The sequence below is a fragment of the Neolamprologus multifasciatus genome, chromosome 16, assembly GCF_963576455.1.
Source record: "Neolamprologus multifasciatus chromosome 16, fNeoMul1.2, whole genome shotgun sequence".
Lineage (NCBI taxonomy): Eukaryota > Metazoa > Chordata > Actinopteri > Cichliformes > Cichlidae > Neolamprologus > Neolamprologus multifasciatus.
In genome coordinates, this window is record NC_140454.1 from 19,743,909 (window position 1) to 19,762,172 (window position 18,264).

General features: G+C 42.6%; 1 protein-coding gene across 1 annotated transcript in view; it reads left to right on the forward strand.

The window, feature by feature from the left end:
* The window catches only part of lrp2a (low density lipoprotein receptor-related protein 2a), a 53,110-nt gene that overhangs the window by 17,341 nt on the left and 17,505 nt on the right, over positions 1–18,264 (forward strand). Inside the window, 34 exon segments of the mRNA XM_085135511.1 lie at positions 79–360; positions 501–740; positions 2,183–2,302; positions 2,708–2,824; positions 2,914–3,294; positions 3,633–3,647; positions 3,947–4,195; positions 4,776–4,987; positions 5,072–5,256; positions 5,356–5,584; positions 5,718–5,895; positions 6,035–6,163; positions 6,913–7,079; positions 7,286–7,429; positions 7,524–7,633; positions 8,096–8,273; positions 8,375–8,588; positions 8,679–8,918; positions 9,114–9,302; positions 10,270–10,581; positions 10,584–11,201; positions 11,281–11,446; positions 11,525–11,683; positions 11,797–12,086; positions 12,178–12,378; positions 12,566–12,592; positions 12,697–12,732; positions 12,832–13,074; positions 13,162–13,287; positions 14,338–14,457; positions 15,980–16,111; positions 17,459–17,529; positions 17,531–17,661; positions 17,741–18,036. Coding sequence (XP_084991637.1) covers positions 79–360; positions 501–740; positions 2,183–2,302; positions 2,708–2,824; positions 2,914–3,294; positions 3,633–3,647; positions 3,947–4,195; positions 4,776–4,987; positions 5,072–5,256; positions 5,356–5,584; positions 5,718–5,895; positions 6,035–6,163; positions 6,913–7,079; positions 7,286–7,429; positions 7,524–7,633; positions 8,096–8,273; positions 8,375–8,588; positions 8,679–8,918; positions 9,114–9,302; positions 10,270–10,581; positions 10,584–11,201; positions 11,281–11,446; positions 11,525–11,683; positions 11,797–12,086; positions 12,178–12,378; positions 12,566–12,592; positions 12,697–12,732; positions 12,832–13,074; positions 13,162–13,287; positions 14,338–14,457; positions 15,980–16,111; positions 17,459–17,529; positions 17,531–17,661; positions 17,741–18,036 — 6,507 coding nt within the window.

Genomic DNA, 18,264 nt, shown 5'->3' on the forward strand with positions numbered 1-18,264 from the left:
ACTCCGCTTGCCATGCGTAGCCTCAGCCTGCAATTGTCAGTCATATTCCTGTTAATTAGCCTCCACTCCTCTTCTCAGGTTCCAACCTCTGCAACAGGCCGGCAAATCCTAATGGAGACTGCAGCCACTTCTGCTTCCCAGCCCCAGACTCGCAGAGGGTGTGTGGCTGCCCATATGGCATGAAGCTGTCGCCAGACCAACGGGCTTGTGTGGAGGACCTTTCCAACGAGCCCCCCACACTGCAGTGCGGGGCCAACTCTTTCTCCTGTGGCAACGGCAAATGCATCCCAAACAGCTACAGATGCGATGGTGTTGATGATTGCCATGACAACAGTGATGAAGTCAACTGTGGCATTAATAGTAATGCATTTTTTCCCTTTAATTTAGTTGATTATATAATCCCACATAAACCCTACAAAAAAATCTTGCCTTTGGATTTTTACTCAGCTTGTGTTAATATGGTTTAAATTAAAGATAATACCTTTTATCTTTTGTTTTAGACACCACTTGTTCCCCATCTGCGTTCACCTGTGCCAATCAGCGCTGTGTGCCTGCAGGATGGCGCTGTGATGGGCAAAATGACTGTTTTGATAACAGCGATGAAATCAACTGCCCAACACACGTGCCTGGAACGTGCCCTGCCAATCAGTTTACCTGCGCCAACCACCGCTGCATCCCACACACCTGGCGTTGCGACACTGATAATGACTGTGTCGACGGTTCGGATGAAGTTGATTGCCGTAAGTGCTGTTAAAGAAGCTAACACTTTAACATAAATAGGATTTGCTTAGAGATTTATCTTGGTATCTCAACACAATACACACGGGAAAGTAACTGAATTTTGTATGAGTTTATCAGTTTCTCATCTAATTGTGGTGGAATTTTGCCCACTCTTCTTTACATCGTTGGTTTATTTCACTGGGGGTTGCAGGCATTTGTTTATGCACAGCTTTCTTAAGGTTCAATCACAACATTTCAGTCAGGTAGAAGCCTGGACTGTGACTGGGCCATTACGACAACGTGATTCTTTTTTAGCCATGCTGTTGTAAATCTGCTGCTTGATTGATTTGTAGCATGACTCGGTTTCAGCTAAGCTTTTGCTGTCAGACAGCTGTCACATCTGACTCTAGAATACTTTGATTTTCAGAGGTGTTGTAGTCAAGGCAATGACCAAAAGATGGTGAGAGCTGTGGCTGTAAAACAAGCCCAATTCATCACCCTTCCTCCACCATGCTTAATAGCTGGAGATGTCTGTACTGGTATCCTGTGTTTGGTTTGCCCAAATATGGTTCTGTGCATTGTGGCCAAACATCTACACTGTGGTTTCATCTATCTGACAAATGTTCCAAAAATCTTTGGTGTGTTTAAATGCAATTTTGCAAACCTAAACCATGCTGCCACATTCATTTTTTTAAAAGGAGAGGCTTTCTCCTGGGAACCCATACAAGCCACACTTTTGCAGTCTTTTTCTAACTATACTCTCAAGAAATATAACATTTAAAATGCTAAGTGAGGCCTGTAGAGTCTGAGATGTAATTATTGTTTTTTGGGGAGGGCATTTGTATTTCTCTAAGTTTTGTATGATCTCACCTTGGGGTTAATTTGATGAGATTTCCACTCCTGGGCAGATTGCAGCATTGTGTTAACAGATGAGCAGATGCAGCTGCAGATGAGCAATCTGGCAAAACCTCTGATACTCACTGATAATCAGTTAATTAAGTGCATTAGATTAGCAGCACCTGCTTGCTATTTGCTCTTAATATATAGAGAACCAGTGAGGTTGTATTAGTTTTTCACAGGATTGCATAGAGTCCTCTGAAAAAACTTTCTTTACATATATATGTGTGTGTGAGTGTGTTAGAGCTAGTCAGTAGGCTAGTGAAGATTAGTATTTTATAAATATTATTGAATGATTTAACTCCTCAGGCAACATGCACATCATCTCCCTACCAGACCCAAGTTCCATAATAAGATCCTGTTTTTTTCTTTGGAGAACACTGACTCTTTTGTGGACTCGCTGCACGTTGCCACTGATTAGATTTTGAAGAAGCACGGTTGTTTTTCCTCTTAAAAATAACATCGTTTTAAGCTAAGACTTGTACACTATTATATGCATTGCCCACTAATGTAGGAGATTAACTCACAGGCTCATGTTTTTTTTTCTAACATTTTGCGTTGACAGATCTGGGAAACACGTGCCATCCGGGACAGTTTCAGTGTCCAGACCACCGCTGTATAGATCCTAACTATGTCTGTGATGGAGACAGAGACTGTGTGGATGGGGCGGATGAGCAGGGATGCAGTAAGTAGCGTTCTAGATTATACACAGAGTTGCTAGCCCCATAAACTTTGCTGGTTTAGTGTGGTGCTTACTTGCAGTGTGCCAAGCATTGTGTTTAGAGCACATGTGCGTGTTTGATAAAATCAGTTTAATTTCATTTTGCCTGCAGTTATAAAACTAATAATATTAGTTGCTCACTAGATCACTTTGACTTCTGAAGATCTAATTGTAAACTTACTGCAGCCTGGTCTCTTACTTTGAGAAGTGGATTAATTAATTTGTTTGGTCATTCATGCATTACAGTATCCTCTTTAATATTCAACAAACATTTCCCAAGCTTCTTAATTTATTGATCTATATGCATAATAGCTAAGCTCAGAAATATAAAATATCAGCATTAATGTATGTGGCTGGATCTTTTTTCAGTATACAACTGCACTATGAATGAGTTTAAGTGCTCCAGGGGTCACCAGTGTATCAACTCCTACTACCGATGTGATGGAGTCTTTGACTGCAGCGATCGCTCAGATGAGCAGAACTGTCGTAAGTATTTAAATGCTTCCAGTGGTCATTTATACTAGCAAAGTCCTGCATAATTATTTAGCTTGCTAATGTATTTCAATTTTTTTCAGCTACCAGGCCCCCAGGGATGTGCCACCACGAAAGTGAGTTTCAGTGTCAATCAGATGGAAGCTGCATCCCATCTTCATGGGAGTGTGACGGTCATCCAGACTGCGAGGATGGCAGTGATGAGCACCACGCCTGCCCACCTCGCACCTGCCCTTCCTCGCTGTTCCGTTGCGATAACGGAAACTGCGTGCTTCGCAGTTGGATTTGCGATGGGGACAACGACTGCAGAGACATGAGTGATGAAAGAGACTGTCCCACACCACCTTTCCGGTGTCCAAGCTGGCAGTGGCAGTGTCCCGGTCACAGTGTGTGCATAAACCTCACCACAGTGTGTGACAACACTCCTGATTGCCCCAATGGTGCTGACGAGTCTCCCCTTTGCAGTAAGTCTGTTCTCTGCTTTCTTCAGCTTAGACCGTAATCTTTGTCTATCAGCACTTAATTATTTTATTTTTGAGTCTGGCCTCACCAAATTCAATTACATTTTCACATCACATGGCGAAACAGGATCAATCTCTCAGCTGATTTAGTTTAATTTGACAATTTTCTGGTTCTTGTTTTCTATAAGCAGGAGGGCCTTAAATTCACAGAAATTTTGTGTTGAATGCCATCGGTTTGTCTTTGTATTCTCATTTTAAAATCAAGCATGTATGTGATTTGTCCAGTATTAACTTGAAAATGATCTGTGATTTTCCCTTCTTGCCCTTCTCACAACTTTTAGATGAACCTTTGCCAGGTAGGAACAAGCAAACTCTCAATCACTGCTAGAAATTCTGCAGTTGTAGTTTTGATTCATGTTTCAACAGATGCAGCATTTCTATTGAGTGTTTTAATAGTTATATAGATGTTTATTCATTATATACCACAAACAGGCATAAAAATAGTTCTGGCTCAGAATAATATTTCTGAGGATACCTGATTAATGTAGTGACTGCTTTTTTTAAATTTATTATTATTAGATTGCTGCATATTTATTAAAGGCCTAATTTACTTTTTTTTCAGTGCTTAATTGTCTTTTCCCTGCTTTTAACTCAGATCAGGAGAGCTGCTCAGACAACAATGCTGGCTGCACCCATGGATGTATCCAAGGTCCATTTGGGGCCCAGTGCACATGCCCTGTGGGTTATCAGCTTAGCAATGACTCCAAAACTTGTGAGGACATTGATGAGTGTAATCCCCCTGGACTGTGTAGCCAGCACTGCTTTAATGAGAGAGGCTCTTTCCGCTGCCACTGCCAGGATGGTTACACTCTTGAAGCAGACCAGCGTAAATGCAAGGCATCAGGTGAGGATGGATACAGCTCAAACCTTCTGTGCACTGAATACACCTCGTTTACAAAATAACTATCCATAATCTCATGATGGATAAAAGTAGGAAAAAGGCAGATCATCAGCCTTGTAGTCATTTGCCTATACAGCACATACTTTCTCCACTGTGCTGCTTCTTGTAAGGAGGCACATTAAAAGGGGAGCTTAGACCCCAGACTGCAAGACTGACACTCTATTTCTTCTGTCCTGTCTCTCTTTGCTGCTCTGATTTCATAGGATAAGGCAAATAACATGTATGTCACTCACTGCCCATCACCAGTGTAATTAGGACATAATCACAAACAAAGGGCTGTGTATGGGGAGCGTGCCTGACATGAGCTCCTCTTCCCAACAGATAACCCGCTGAAAGACTTTGCAATACAATAGGACCTTATTTGGACAAAAGCTCCTTCCCAAAGGATTGTCATTTGAGTAGGGGCTATTTAACTGTCTTTTTGTATGGTTTTGGTCTGCACACAAAAGCTGATAAGTCCCCTTATTAGCACAAGAATGGAAATGGAAAAATAGATAACAGGGGTTTTGATTCATGTTTATAGATTCTCGTCAGGCTTTCCTGTTGGTGGCAAGTCGGAATCAAATTGTGCAAGATGACATTACCACCCAACCCAACGTAGTCCGGTCAGTTGTTCGAGATGGACGCAACATTGTCGCCCTAGATTTTGACTCAGTCACTGAGCGGGTTTACTGGTCTGATACGAGCCAGGACAGAATCTGGAGTGCTCACAAAAATGGCAGCGACAGAGTCGTGGTGAGTGTAGTTTGCAAACAGCTTTGAATGAAGTGAGATTTGACCGTCAAGCATATTAACTAAGAATGAGTCTCTAATGCACAGATATTCGACAGTGGAGTGACTGTGACAGAGAGCCTTGCTGTGGACTGGGTGGGGAGGAACTTGTACTGGACTGACTACGTCCTGGAGACAATTGAAGTGTCTAAACTGGACGGCACCCACCGAACTGTGTTAGTGAGTGAAAATGTAACCAATCCCCGAGGTCTAGTGCTGGACCCGAGAGACAGGTGAGAAGAATTTGGATCTGTGTGTTTTAATCTGTATTTTATGGTCACAGCTTCTCATCACCAAAGAAGTTGATATTAAGAGAGAGTTTCTTTTTTTAGTGCTCACCTGATGTTCTGGACCGACTGGGGGAGGAACCCCCGCATCGAGAGGGCCAGCATGGATGGAAAGCAAAGAACTGTAATCATAAGCAGCAAACTGTACTGGCCTAATGGTCTAACCATAGACTACCCAAACAATTTGTTGTACTTTGCCGATGCCTACTTGGATTTCATTGACTTCTGCGATTATAACGGCAACAACAGGAAGCAAGTCTTGGCCAGTGATCTGGTGAGTGTATGAGATAGCAGACTTTATGCTAGTAATACATCTATAATGATAACGTTTATGTTAATAATCAGTTTTCTTCTGAATAGCATGTGTGAGACACACTTTTTTTTCTCTTGCTACTCTCTATGAAAAGGTACTGCAACACCCCCACGCAATTACCATTTTTGAGGATTTTCTGTATTGGACCGACAGATACATCAACCGTGTGATGCGAGCTCATAAGTGGCATGGGGAGAACCAGACAGTGATGCTGTTCAACCTCCCTCAGCCCATGGGTCTGGTGGCAGTGCACCCAGCCAGGCAGCCAGCAGGTATGATGAATAGACTGAACCTGATCTAGTCTTTGCTTCATCTTTATCTGCTGATGCTGACCATTTTGTTGGCCACATGATGAGAGAACCTGACTTTTTGGATTCTGTCTGTGTGCATGTGTTGTTTGACAACTTGCAGGGGAAAATCACTGCTTGAGGAGCTCCTGCACTCATATCTGCCTCCTGTCTGCTGTGGGACCGAGGTATTACTCGTGTGCCTGCCCCTCAGGCTGGATGCTGGCAGCGGACCAAATCACCTGCACCAGAGGTATGCGCCCTGCCACATGGAGGAAAACACTCATCACTCAGTTTGATGAAAAAGGAAGTCAGATCAGATGTAGCAGATATGTTGAAATACTCAGGTCTTCATCAGCTGTGGTTATTGCTACAGCAGAAAGGATGGCGCTTTCATGCTTTATCTGCAGCTATCTCAATGCTGGTAAGAGAATAAATCTTTGAAAACACTAACCTGAACGATCCAGATACTTGTCAACAGTCTCCCATTTAGATTCTCTTGTAAACTGCTGTTCCAGTTATAAATATTAAGAATCATATGCGTGTCTTTCAAGGTCTTAAAAAGACAAGGGACCTTTAATTCAGTGTTCAAGGAGTCTTAGTTAGGTCACCAGCTTAACTCATCTCAGGTTTCAACCCATTCAAACCAAACAGGACATAGTCTCCCCCTGAGGCCAGCGATTATCCAAGAATGAAAATGCCCTACAACCATTCATTGATTTTAATCTGTGATGACAAAGCAAATCAGATTGTGCAACCAGCTTTCACCAGTCAATCCTCTTTATAGATAAGGGTTTTTTAGGGATGTCTAGGGATGTGTAATTTGCACCAGATATCATGCACTGAAAGCATCCTGAGGGCAAATCTTTTGAGCTCTGTCTTGGAATTTGTTTAATAATTTTAAAAGTATTCTTCTTTTTTTGCTTTGGGTTTGCTGTCATACTGTAGAAAAAAACGTTTAATGTCTTGTTAATGTTTTTGCTTTTTTTGCTCCACCTTTAGTTGAGGATCCGTTCCTGGTCGTTGTGAGAGACAGCATCATCTATGGCATTTCCCTGAACCCGGATGACAAGAGTAATGATGCCATGGTTCCTGTCGCTGGGCTTCATAATGGCTACGATGTCGATTTTGATGACAATGAGCAGACCATCTACTGGGTGGAGCACCCAGTAAGTGACTGTGCAGAAATACTATACAGCTTTATAGTTCTTTATGCCTTTTCCCAAAAGTAAATAAGGAACTCAAGTGTTGTGTAGAGACATCCTGTGCATGTCATAAGGGTTCATTGTAAAAAAAAAAAAAAAGCCAATAAACATGCTAAGAAGACATTATACAGACTCATGCTGAGGTTAACATGTCTGTCTTTGTCCTTCAGGGTGAGATCCACAGGGTGAAGTCAGATGGCACTAACAGGACAGAGTTTGCCCCTGCAGCCATTCTTGGCTCCCCGGTTGGGATGGCCTTGGACTGGATAACAGAGAATCTGTACTACACCAATCCAGCTACACAGTCTATTGAGGTGAAACGAATGATGCCATGTTCAGTAAAAACAAAACTAGTGTTGCAATGCAGTTGTGCAGCACAATAATTGCACCTCTTTGTGTTTGGCAAAGGTCTTAAAGCTGAGAGGGGAGGTACAGTACCGGAAAACTCTAATCACAAATAACGGCTCTCCAACTGGCGCTGGTAGTCCTGTTGGCATTGCCGTGGACCCAGCACGTGGGTAAGCCCTATTTAACACAGTCCTGGCACAGCTCGCTCAACCACACAGCTACTGAGCTCTAACAGTCTCCTCATTGCCATCTGCTCGGCCTCTAGAGAGATCTCAACTTGTGTTACTGAATACTACACTGCACTCTAAAACCCCAGCAGTGTGCAGTCAAGCACAAGATATTTCTAAGACTTTTTACTCCCGCATGAAGACACTATGTGCTCATTAAGTTTCTGCTCTATGACTTCATCGGCAAGAATTCTCAAAAGGAAGATAGTTCATTCAGCTTAGAAAGTGTGCTATTGCTGTAGATGCTGATATTGTTGCGCCTCATATTTAAACAGTATACATTTAGCGATAACAGTGGGCTTCTCTGTTTCTTTTAAAACTTTTAAAAAGTGATATGCATGTGTATTGCATCTGTGATTAAATTGCAAAGGCAGACACTGACTGACAGTCTGTCATGTTCTTAAGCAAACTGTACTGGACAGACCAGGGAACCGAGAGTGGCATCCCTGCCAAGGTGGCATCTGCAGACATGGATGGCTTGAACCCCATCACCCTGTTCACCAACAATCTTGATCACATTGAATTCATCACTTTGGACATCCGAGAGAACAAGTTATACTGGGCTGTAACAAGCACTGGCATGGTGGGTTTTTACTTAGCTTTCTCTATGGTGCTTTAATCCTGATAATTATTTAAAATGTATTTAAAGCACTAATTTGTTTTGGTTCCCCTAAAATGCCGCAGATTGAACGTGGCGATCCCGACGGAAGCAACCGCATCACCATAGTGACAGGCCTGTCGCACCCCTGGGGCGTGGCTGTCTATCAGAACTACCTTTATTACACTGACCGCAACTTTGAGGTGATAGAGCGTGTGGACAAGTCCACTGGAGCCAACAAGGTCGTGATGCGAGACAATGTGTCTGGACTCAGAGTTCTGAAAGTTCATTTTCGAGAGAGTGAGTAACACACAGATCTGCCTCAGTTCACTGCCTATATTATCTTTGCTGTTGCTCTTTAGTTTCACTGGATTCTGTTTACGCTCTCAGCCTCTGCAGGTACATCTAATGGCTGCACAAACAACGTGGGAGCGTGCGAACAGCTCTGTCTGCCTCGGCCACAGAGTCTGTTCACCTGTGCATGTGCCACAGGTTTTAAAGTTAATGCCGACAACAGGACCTGCTCTCCCTACCAGTCTTACGTCGTTATCTCTACTCTATCTGCTATAAAGGGCTTCAGTCTAGAAGGGTCAGACCACTCTGAGGCCATGGTGCCAGTAGCTGGAAGAGGTCAGAGGTTGTAATACTGTTGCATACATAATTAACTATGCAGCTTGTAATAAAATTAGTAATAAACTTTTTAAAATGTGGGTTAGTCTTTGTTGTAATCAACTAAATAAATGAGTGATCTGTTGTTGTTTGTTTGCATTCATTCCCTCTGAAGAGACAGTAATGACCTCTAATGACTGGGTTATCCTCTTACAGGCCGTAATGCTTTACACATTGATGTCCACATGGCTTCTGGTTTCATCTACTGGTGTGACTTCAGTAGCACTGTGGCGATACAGAACGGGGTCAGACGAATCAAGCCAGATGGCTCAGGGTTACGTAGCATTGTGACATCTGGAATCGGACGCAACGGGATACGAGGCATTGCTGTCGACTGGGTGGCAGGTATGCCATTCATTCATTTAAGCACATGTTTTGTTTACCACACAAGTAATGTGCAGATGGGTTTACAGCAAACTAATCTCTGTTACAGGATGTATTCTGTACCTAGGCTTTAGCATCTTTAATTCCTATAGAGGTCATTTATTGTTTAGCATTAAGCAATATGCTGCAGCAGTGAGATTCATTTAACTTCTAGCACATTACAAATAGATCACAGTCCCTTCTTATGGAGTTGTAGTAGTTTGTCTGTTATTTTTCTCTCAGTTTCCATCACAGTGGACTTTAAATAAAACAGTGAAGACTTCACTGAAATGCAGACTTTCAGCTTTAATTCAAGGAGCTTTGCTGAATTTTTGCAGTGACTGTCAAGGAATTGTGGCCATTTCTACCCACAGTCTTCTATTTTCAGAGGCTCAAAAATAATTTTGACAATTGACTGACAAGTAGCTTCACGGTCAAATGAGGTCCATTGCCTTGTTATTTCATGACAAATGAAGCAGACATAATATCTGAAGTTGATTCAGTTGATTGACATTGATTCACATTGAGTGTTGAAGAGTGAATGCACTGGCCAACTCAGCAACACCAAAAGGCCTGAGAGACCACAGAAGACAACTAACATGCACAATATCACAGTTACTTCTGTGATAAAGAAAAACAACTTCACAACATCTTACCTAATCGAGAGCAGTCAAGGAGGTAGGTTAGTAATTGTCAATACACAGGATTTACAACAAGCTGCAAAATGCTGGTTACACTCGAGAAAATGAATGGCAGAAAACATGTGAAAGAGCCGAGACTAGAAAAAGACTATAAATGCTAGTCCAGTTACCATGTTGTACTGATAACACAATCATCCCAGTAACTTATACTGCTACACCAAGCATGACCAGTTTCTTTCAAAACTATCTTAACATGACTGGATTTGATACTATATTAAATGTACACTTTACTGGTTTTGTCTCCTAAGGGAATTTGTATTTCACCAATGCCTTCCTGACTGAGACGTATGTTGAGGTGCTCCACCTGAACACAACTTTCCGTAGGGTGCTGCTCAAGACCCAGGTGGACATGCCACGCCACATCATTGTAGACCCCAGAAACAGATACTTATTTTGGGCTGATTATGGTCAGAACCCAAAAATTGAGCGAGCGCTCTTGGATGGAACCAATCGCACGGTTTTAGTATCTTCAGGGATCATCACGCCTCGAGGCCTCGCTCTGGACTTTCAAACTGGTTATGTTTACTGGGTCGATGACTCTCTGGATATGATTGCTCGAGTCAGCCCCAAGGAGGAGAGACAGAAATAGTCAGGTATGGCAGCCGCTACCCAACTCCTTACGGGATTACAGTGTTTGAGAATAACATCCTGTGGGTGGACAGAAACCTGAAGAAGGTGTTCCAAGCAAGCAAAGTGCCAGGAAACACAGAGCAGCCACTTGTCATTAGAGACAATATCAATATGCTGAGGGACATTACCATCTTTGACCAGCGAACCCAGCCCAGTAGTGCACAAGCGCTTAACTACAACCCCTGCCTGGAAGCCAATGGAGGCTGTGCCCACTTCTGCTTTGCTCTCCCAGGTTCTAATGCAGGCAGTCAGAATAAAAAATGCAGCTGTGCTTTTGGGAATCTTGGAGCAGATGGAGAAAGCTGTGTGGTGTCAAGGGACGATTACCTTATCTATACTACAGAGAGCACTGTCCGGAGTCTGCGACTCGATCCGGATGACCATGCGCTGCCCTTCCCTGTCGTCAATGTGCCTCGTACTTCCGTGGCACTGGATTTTGACATCGTGGACAGAAGGATTTACTTTACCCAGAGCTCCGGTGCAGGATCAAGCAAGATCAGCTACATCAGCCTGTCCTCTCCCATCTCGGCTCCTGTAGTGGTGGCTTCAGGTGTGTTTTACCCTCATGTTGGTAAGTTTAGTTGTGTTGATGCGTTGCTCATGGCGTTGTGATCTCTGTGGTTTGACAGATCTTGGTGCTCCTGATGGCATTGCTTATGACTGGATAAACAGAAGAATTTACTACAGTGACTATGTCAACCAGAGCATTAGCTCTATGTCTGTTGATGGCTCCCAAAGAACTATAATTGCTCATGTGTCCAGGCCAAGGGCCATCATGTTAGATCCCTGCAGGGGGTAAGATTTACACAGCACTCTATCTTCGTTCGTAAGACTAAACGGCACATTTATAAATGAATCTTTCTCTTTCAACAGATACATGTATTGGACAGACTGGGGAACCCATGCAAAGATTGAGCGTGCCACCTTAGGTGGAAACTTCAGAATAGAGATCGTGAACAGTAGTCTTGTGTGGCCCAATGGCCTGACCCTGGACTATGAAGAAGAGAGGCTCTATTGGGCAGATGCCAGCTTGTAAGGGCTAAAAAAAAAAATCCACTTCTGAAAAATATATTTGACTATGTCTTATCTTGTTATCTTGTTAATCTGCAGCAACTGCCATTATAATCTGTTTGCTCTGCCATCAGACAGAAGATTGAGCGATCCTCTCTTACTGGTTCCAACCGTGAAGTTATTGTCAGCACAGCCATCTACCCTTTTGCTATGACCATGTTTGGCCAGTTCATCTACTGGACTGACTGGAACACCCGCAGCATCTACCGAGCCAACAAACACGATGGTTCTGACCAGAGGGTTATGATCCAGAACCTTCCATCTCGACCAATGGACATCCACGTTTTAGCTGGCAGAAAGCAGCAGCAGTGTGACAGTCCCTGCCAGCAGTTTAATGGAGGTTGCAGCCACATCTGTACTCCAGGTACAAGAAACCCCTTTGTCTCGATCATGTTTTTCTTCTAGTGCCTTAATTGAGGAATAACACAAACTGTTCTGCAATTTTGTTACGTTAGGACCTAATGGAGCTGAGTGTCGGTGTCCATCAGAGGGCCGCTGGTACCTCGCCGACAACAAACACTGTATCCCTGATAATGGGACTCGCTGCCAGCCAGGGCAGTTTGCCTGCATGAATGGCCGCTGTATTCGAGCCCAGTGGAAATGTGACAATGACGACGATTGTGGAGATGGAAGTGACGAGTTAGAAAGAGTCTGTGGTAGGTGTTCACGGTAATCCTAAATTTGTCACGAGTTTTATTGGGTTACCAACAATCTCACTCTCACAGCAGTCCTTATAGAGCCCTCCTGAGGTCCTTCTCCTCTCTGTTAAATGCAACTCTTAATCATTTAAAGTTACTAATTCTAACAAATGCTCTTTTTCTGCTTTAAAATTTTATTTCCAAGGACATAAAGCAATCCTCAGCTACGCTGGTGTGTATTCCTGTATATTTATGATTATTTTTCCAATGACCGTCTTGAGCAATAACACAAATCAGTACTAACACATGAATCAATATACTTGTCTTTGCATGCAGTCCCACAGTTGCTGTCATCCTTTATTGCCTTGTCAGGTAAAATGAGCTTTTAATGGTCGAGTGTACAAGCCCCCATTTCCTTCAATCTCACTCTTCTGGCCAGAGCTCTGATCTCATCTCGATTCTGTTTGGCAGCCTTCCACACTTGTGAGCCTACCGTCTTTACTTGTGGCAATGGGCGATGTGTGCCCTACCACTACCGCTGCGACCATTATGATGACTGCAGGGACAATAGCGATGAAGTGGGCTGTCTGTTCAGACCTTGTGACCCAAACACAGAGTTTGCTTGTAACAACGGACGCTGTATTGCAAAGGACTATGTTTGCAATGGTATCAACAACTGCTACGACAATGGCACCTCTGATGAACGAAACTGCCGTGAGTATCCTTAATGTGCCACATAGAGGAAAGTACTGATGGAAGTTGTTTTTGCATTAAATGTGCTTTCATTTGCGATCATCTCAGCGGAGAGAACCTGCCAGCCAGAGCAAACAAAATGTCAGTCTACCAACATTTGCATCCCACGCTCGTATCTGTGTGATGGAGACAACGACTGTGGGGATATGAGTGATGAGAGTCCTACACACTGTGGTAAGTTCAACAACAACATCAGGATCAAATTGTTATTTTTTCCTGATGCAGTTGTTGATAACTGCATCAGGTAACTGTTGCTGTTGCTGTTGCTAAAACTCTCTGCCAAAGTAGGAGAAAAGACATGGGTGTTATTAATAACATTTATTTAATTTATGAAGAAAAATAAGTGAAAACATTTATTTATTCATTCATAATTACATTCCTTTGTTTCCCGTGGCACAACAAAGAAAAGAGCGAGTATAATTAACCTAAAGAAATATAATTGTCAGCATGTGCCATCAGGCAAACTGTTATTTTAAAGCCCACAGTTTCTGTAAGGATAAGTAAATGGACTTGGACCGGACAGGTGGAGCGTTACATTGTAGCTATAATTTGATGTATTGGAATTCTATGTTATGTATTCATTCATTCATTCATTCATTCATTCATTCTGCTATTCTCCTGTGTTTTTATTACTAGTACATTTCCATCGGCATGTTTGTGGTGTTGGCAAAATGATATACTTAATCACATTAAGAAAAGGAAAAGAATGAATGAAATAAAAAATAGGAGAGGTAGATGTTGTTTATGTGCTAAAAATGGATCATTTTAGTTCGTTGCTGGGTGGTCGCTAGGCAACGTAATTTAATAACATCTGACATATTGTAGGTAACAACCCTAAAGGGGTAAAATGCTGTATGGTCTAGGAAGCGGATAGAGATTTCACGTACTGCAATTAGATAATGAATATTATGTAGGTATCCTGTTTGACACAAAATTGTACAAGTGGCATCATAATGTTACTTCAGACACTTATTGGTTTTTCAGATATTTAAGTTTTTTATTTGCAGCCATTTTTCTGTAATACAATGTGAGAAAACAATTAAAAAAAATATGAATAAGTAATTATTCTAGAAGGTTGTCACATAATGATTTGATCTTTACTTTTCAGCTCCCAGATTCTACAAATCAACATACTGTATATTAATCCTCAAAAAGATTTATTATGAGCCAGAATGATATTAGAAATAAAAAGAGATTTCATGACTTTCTGCATCCTCTCCGTAGCTCAATCCACATGTTCCCAGAGCGAGTTCCGTTGCTCGAGTGGCCGCTGCATCCCCGCCCACTGGTACTGTGATGGAGGGGCTGACTGCAGTGACGGCTCTGATGAACCCCTCTCCTGTAGTGAGTGTTGCAAAGAAAACTCTCTCACCACCAAAATGGGCCTTTTGGCTTTGTGTGTCTGCCCCCTTCCCCGTCATCAGCTGCTCTGTTATTGTGTGTTTATGCCTCTCCGCCAATCTGCATCTGTGTGCTGTGTGAGAGAGCTCCGTGAGTGATGTAGCGGGGACTGCAAGTCAGTGGTGTATTTCTTTGTTGATGATGTGGTCAGTCAGGCCTCCTATTGTGTGCTGCATTCCTGTGTGGTGACGCCCCTCAATGTCCTCTGACAAACAGCACCTCCCCCTCCTTTTGTCCACCAGGGGTTACAGAGCCTCACTTTGGCTTTTGTTTAGATAGCTCACCATGCATGGGAATGTGGAGTTGCCATGACTATTTTGAAAGCTTTGCCAGTGTTGTATTGTGCCTTCTTTATTAGTGGAAAAGCAGATGGGGGAAGTACCTGAGATAATTGGCAATTACAAAAATAAAAAAACAGGGTAGTGAACATTTACATTGGATAGAAATTAGTTGGCATCAGAGATGGGCTTGTAACGCGTTACTGTAATCCGTTTACTTTTTTCAAGTAACGAGTAAAGTAAGGGATTACTATTGCAAAAACGGTAATTAGATTACCGTTAGTTCCCGTAGGAACGCTGCGTTACTGCGTTACTAAAACCGTGATTTTTTTGCAAGAATGTCTCATGACAGTGACGTAAGCGAGTTCGACGTTCGTGACAACAGCTGTGTGCAGATCAACAATGGATCATATATCGAGTGCGGGAGAGCGTATGAGCGTGCAGCGTTTAAAGTGTGGAAGTACTGACCTTACTTTAAGTTTGATTCCATAAAAAGTGACAAAAACATTAGCATCCATTGTGCGTGGGAAGAAAATTTCTTGTTACAGCGAAAAAAAACCCTTAAACTTCCAAGCAAGCACCGAGTGTGCAACGACGTAATGGGAAATTCACAGAGAAACTCGCGGATTCTTCAACTGACCGCTGCGGCACACCTGCACCAGGGTAAACCTCCACCTACCGTACTCCTGCTTTACAGGTGAAAATAGAGCAACAGGACCGCTAGTCTTTGACTATTTATTTTCTGCTGTGTTTTACTTGCATCTATTTGAAAGAGTGAGTGTAAACACACAAAAAAATCTGCTTGATGCATGAAGTTAAAAGATTAAAACTAATAAAACAAGTTTTAAAAAGGGACTTTTCCATTTGTTTACATTTTGTATGATGGATTATGTAGAAAAAGTAGAATTGGGCTGAAAGATCTATTGCTTTATTACCTATTCAGGTTGTAAATCGTGTTTTTAAAAAGTAACTCAGTAACTAAGTACCTGAGTATTTAATTACTTTTGAAAATAAGTAATCAGTAAAGTAACGGGATTACTTTTTTGGGGAAGTAATCAGTAATTAGTTACTGATTACTTTTTTCAAGTAACTTGACCAACACTGGTTGGCATATGTTATAAAGTCGCCACATTGTGTTCATGTTGGTGTATTATATACATTTTAATGTGTGTGATTTGTGCCTGCAGCCACATTGATCCGAACCTGCAACACAGACCAGTTTCGCTGCGATGATGGCCGGTGCATTGCCTCGTCCTGGATCTGTGATGGGGACAATGATTGTGGTGACATGAGTGATGAAGACCAGAGACATAACTGTGGTATGTGTCCTTTAGTCCTATATCCTTTCCCCCTTTTTCATTCACTCTTTTTTCTATTTGTCCTTTTTGTGTTTGTAACCAGCATGGCTACAAGTGCTGGTCCGTGCATGGGTCATTGAGGACAGTTGGTCGTCTTTGCTATATCCAATAAGCCAATGAGAAATAATTGTATAGCATCACCTGGAGGCAGATGATTCACTATGGCAGCCCCTAAAGGGAGCATCCAAAAGAACACGAAGAAGAAGATTGGCACTAGTAACTATGGCAGCTGTCCAGCAGTTAAAAAACAACTGGGTATCCATGAGTAAAATTATGAGATAATAACCTGAAATCTCGACTAAATTTTGCCACGATCACGAGTGTGAGCCTGCCCGAGTGCCTTGAGAGAATGTCCAACTTGGTACAAGTTTGGAAAAATTGGTGGTTAGAGTTAAAATTTGCTTTTCAAAGGTCAAAGGTCACCACGATCTAAAAAAAAAACAAATCTTGGACATGACTTTATAATTCACCCAACTACAGTATCACCAAAATCTTGGGACACACTCAGCCACTTGAGCAAAAGTTCACAGAAATGTTTAACAGGATAAAATGATTAAATAAGATTTAATATCCAAGAGGTTAAAGGTCAACTCTGGTATGATGTAATGTTTTAAAACACACGCTATTGAACATATCTTTACACAGTAACTCAAAATGAAAATGGAAGGCTCGTCCCTACACCGTTGACTCACTTAAAGAGCAAATCCTATTGACTGCAGAGGTATTAAGCCACGAGTTGGTAATTCTGCTTAATTATTTTACTACATCTTCTCACTTCTTTACCGCCCCATCCCGCCTCGAAGACCATCCTCTTGTTTTCCACCACTTCTTGATTGCCCCCTCCTGCTCCCTGTTGTTATTCGGGATGCTGATTTAGGTACACATCACTGGGTGAGTGTTGTTTGTAGGGACAATGGAAGTGAGCTGCCAGCATCTAAGTGTCCTGTAGAAGGTCTCCAGTCCAAGGAGCTGACATTCCTAATTTCTCCTGCTTCACTCGCTACTTTGTGCTTGTCTCCTTTCTTTGGCTTCCTGGCTCAGGGTGGATCAAGATTCTTATATTTCACCGACATGCGCTCCAAAAATAAGATGCCTGAAGCTAAAGACTTCAGCGCTGTAGGAGACTCACTTCAAACAATGTGAAGTGATCACATGAGACGGATAAAGAATTTGTGGTCATAGCCGCATGTTTTGAAATACAGTTTGGAATGTTTTTGGATTCACAAAATATGTAGGTTGACGCTGGGTCACCGCATTCAATATTTAACTTCTTGTAAAGCCCCTGCCTGTTTTGTTTGTCTTTTTCAGCCAATCGAACGTGTTCAAGTGCAGAGTTCACATGTGTGAACAACAGGCCACCTCAGAGGAAATGTATTCCTCCGTGACTGGGTGTGTGATGGCGATGCGGACTGTGCGGATGCTTTAGATGAGCGTCAAAACTGCACGCGCAGGTCCTGCGGCATCAACGAGTTCACTTGTAATAATGGTCTCTGCATACGCAGCTCTTACAGGTTAGAAGGAACGCTGGGATATCATCTGTGATGAGTCTGACTGGAAATTTGAGTTCATTTTCTTTGCTCTTCAAATCAGGTGCGACCGTCGTAACGACTGTGGAGACAGCAGCGATGAGCAGGGCTGCACGTACCAACCTTGCCAGCAACATCAGTTCACCTGCCAGAACGGCCGCTGTGTGTCACGTGACTTTGTCTGCGATGGCGACAACGACTGCGGGGATGAGTCCGATGAGCTGGAGCACATGTGCCACACGCCAGCGCCCACCTGCCCCCCGGGGGAGTTCAAATGTGAGAATGGTCACTGTATCTCCTTGAGCCAGGTGTGTGACAGGAGTGATGACTGCTCTGACAACAGCGACGAGAAAGGATGCGGTGAGTGAAAAGTATTTTGACAGTATGAAGTATTTGCTCGCTCTGATAAGATGTGAGCCTCACTGAGAAGAATGCTCAGCAACATCAGACTCAACTGAAGCTTTCCTACCTTTGTAAAACAATAGAGCCTCAGATAATTTAACATTACAGGGAAATTGTTCACAGGTGCATACAAGCACCAAAATTGGTATGTAAACTCTTTTATGATTATCTCCTTTGATAAAGCTC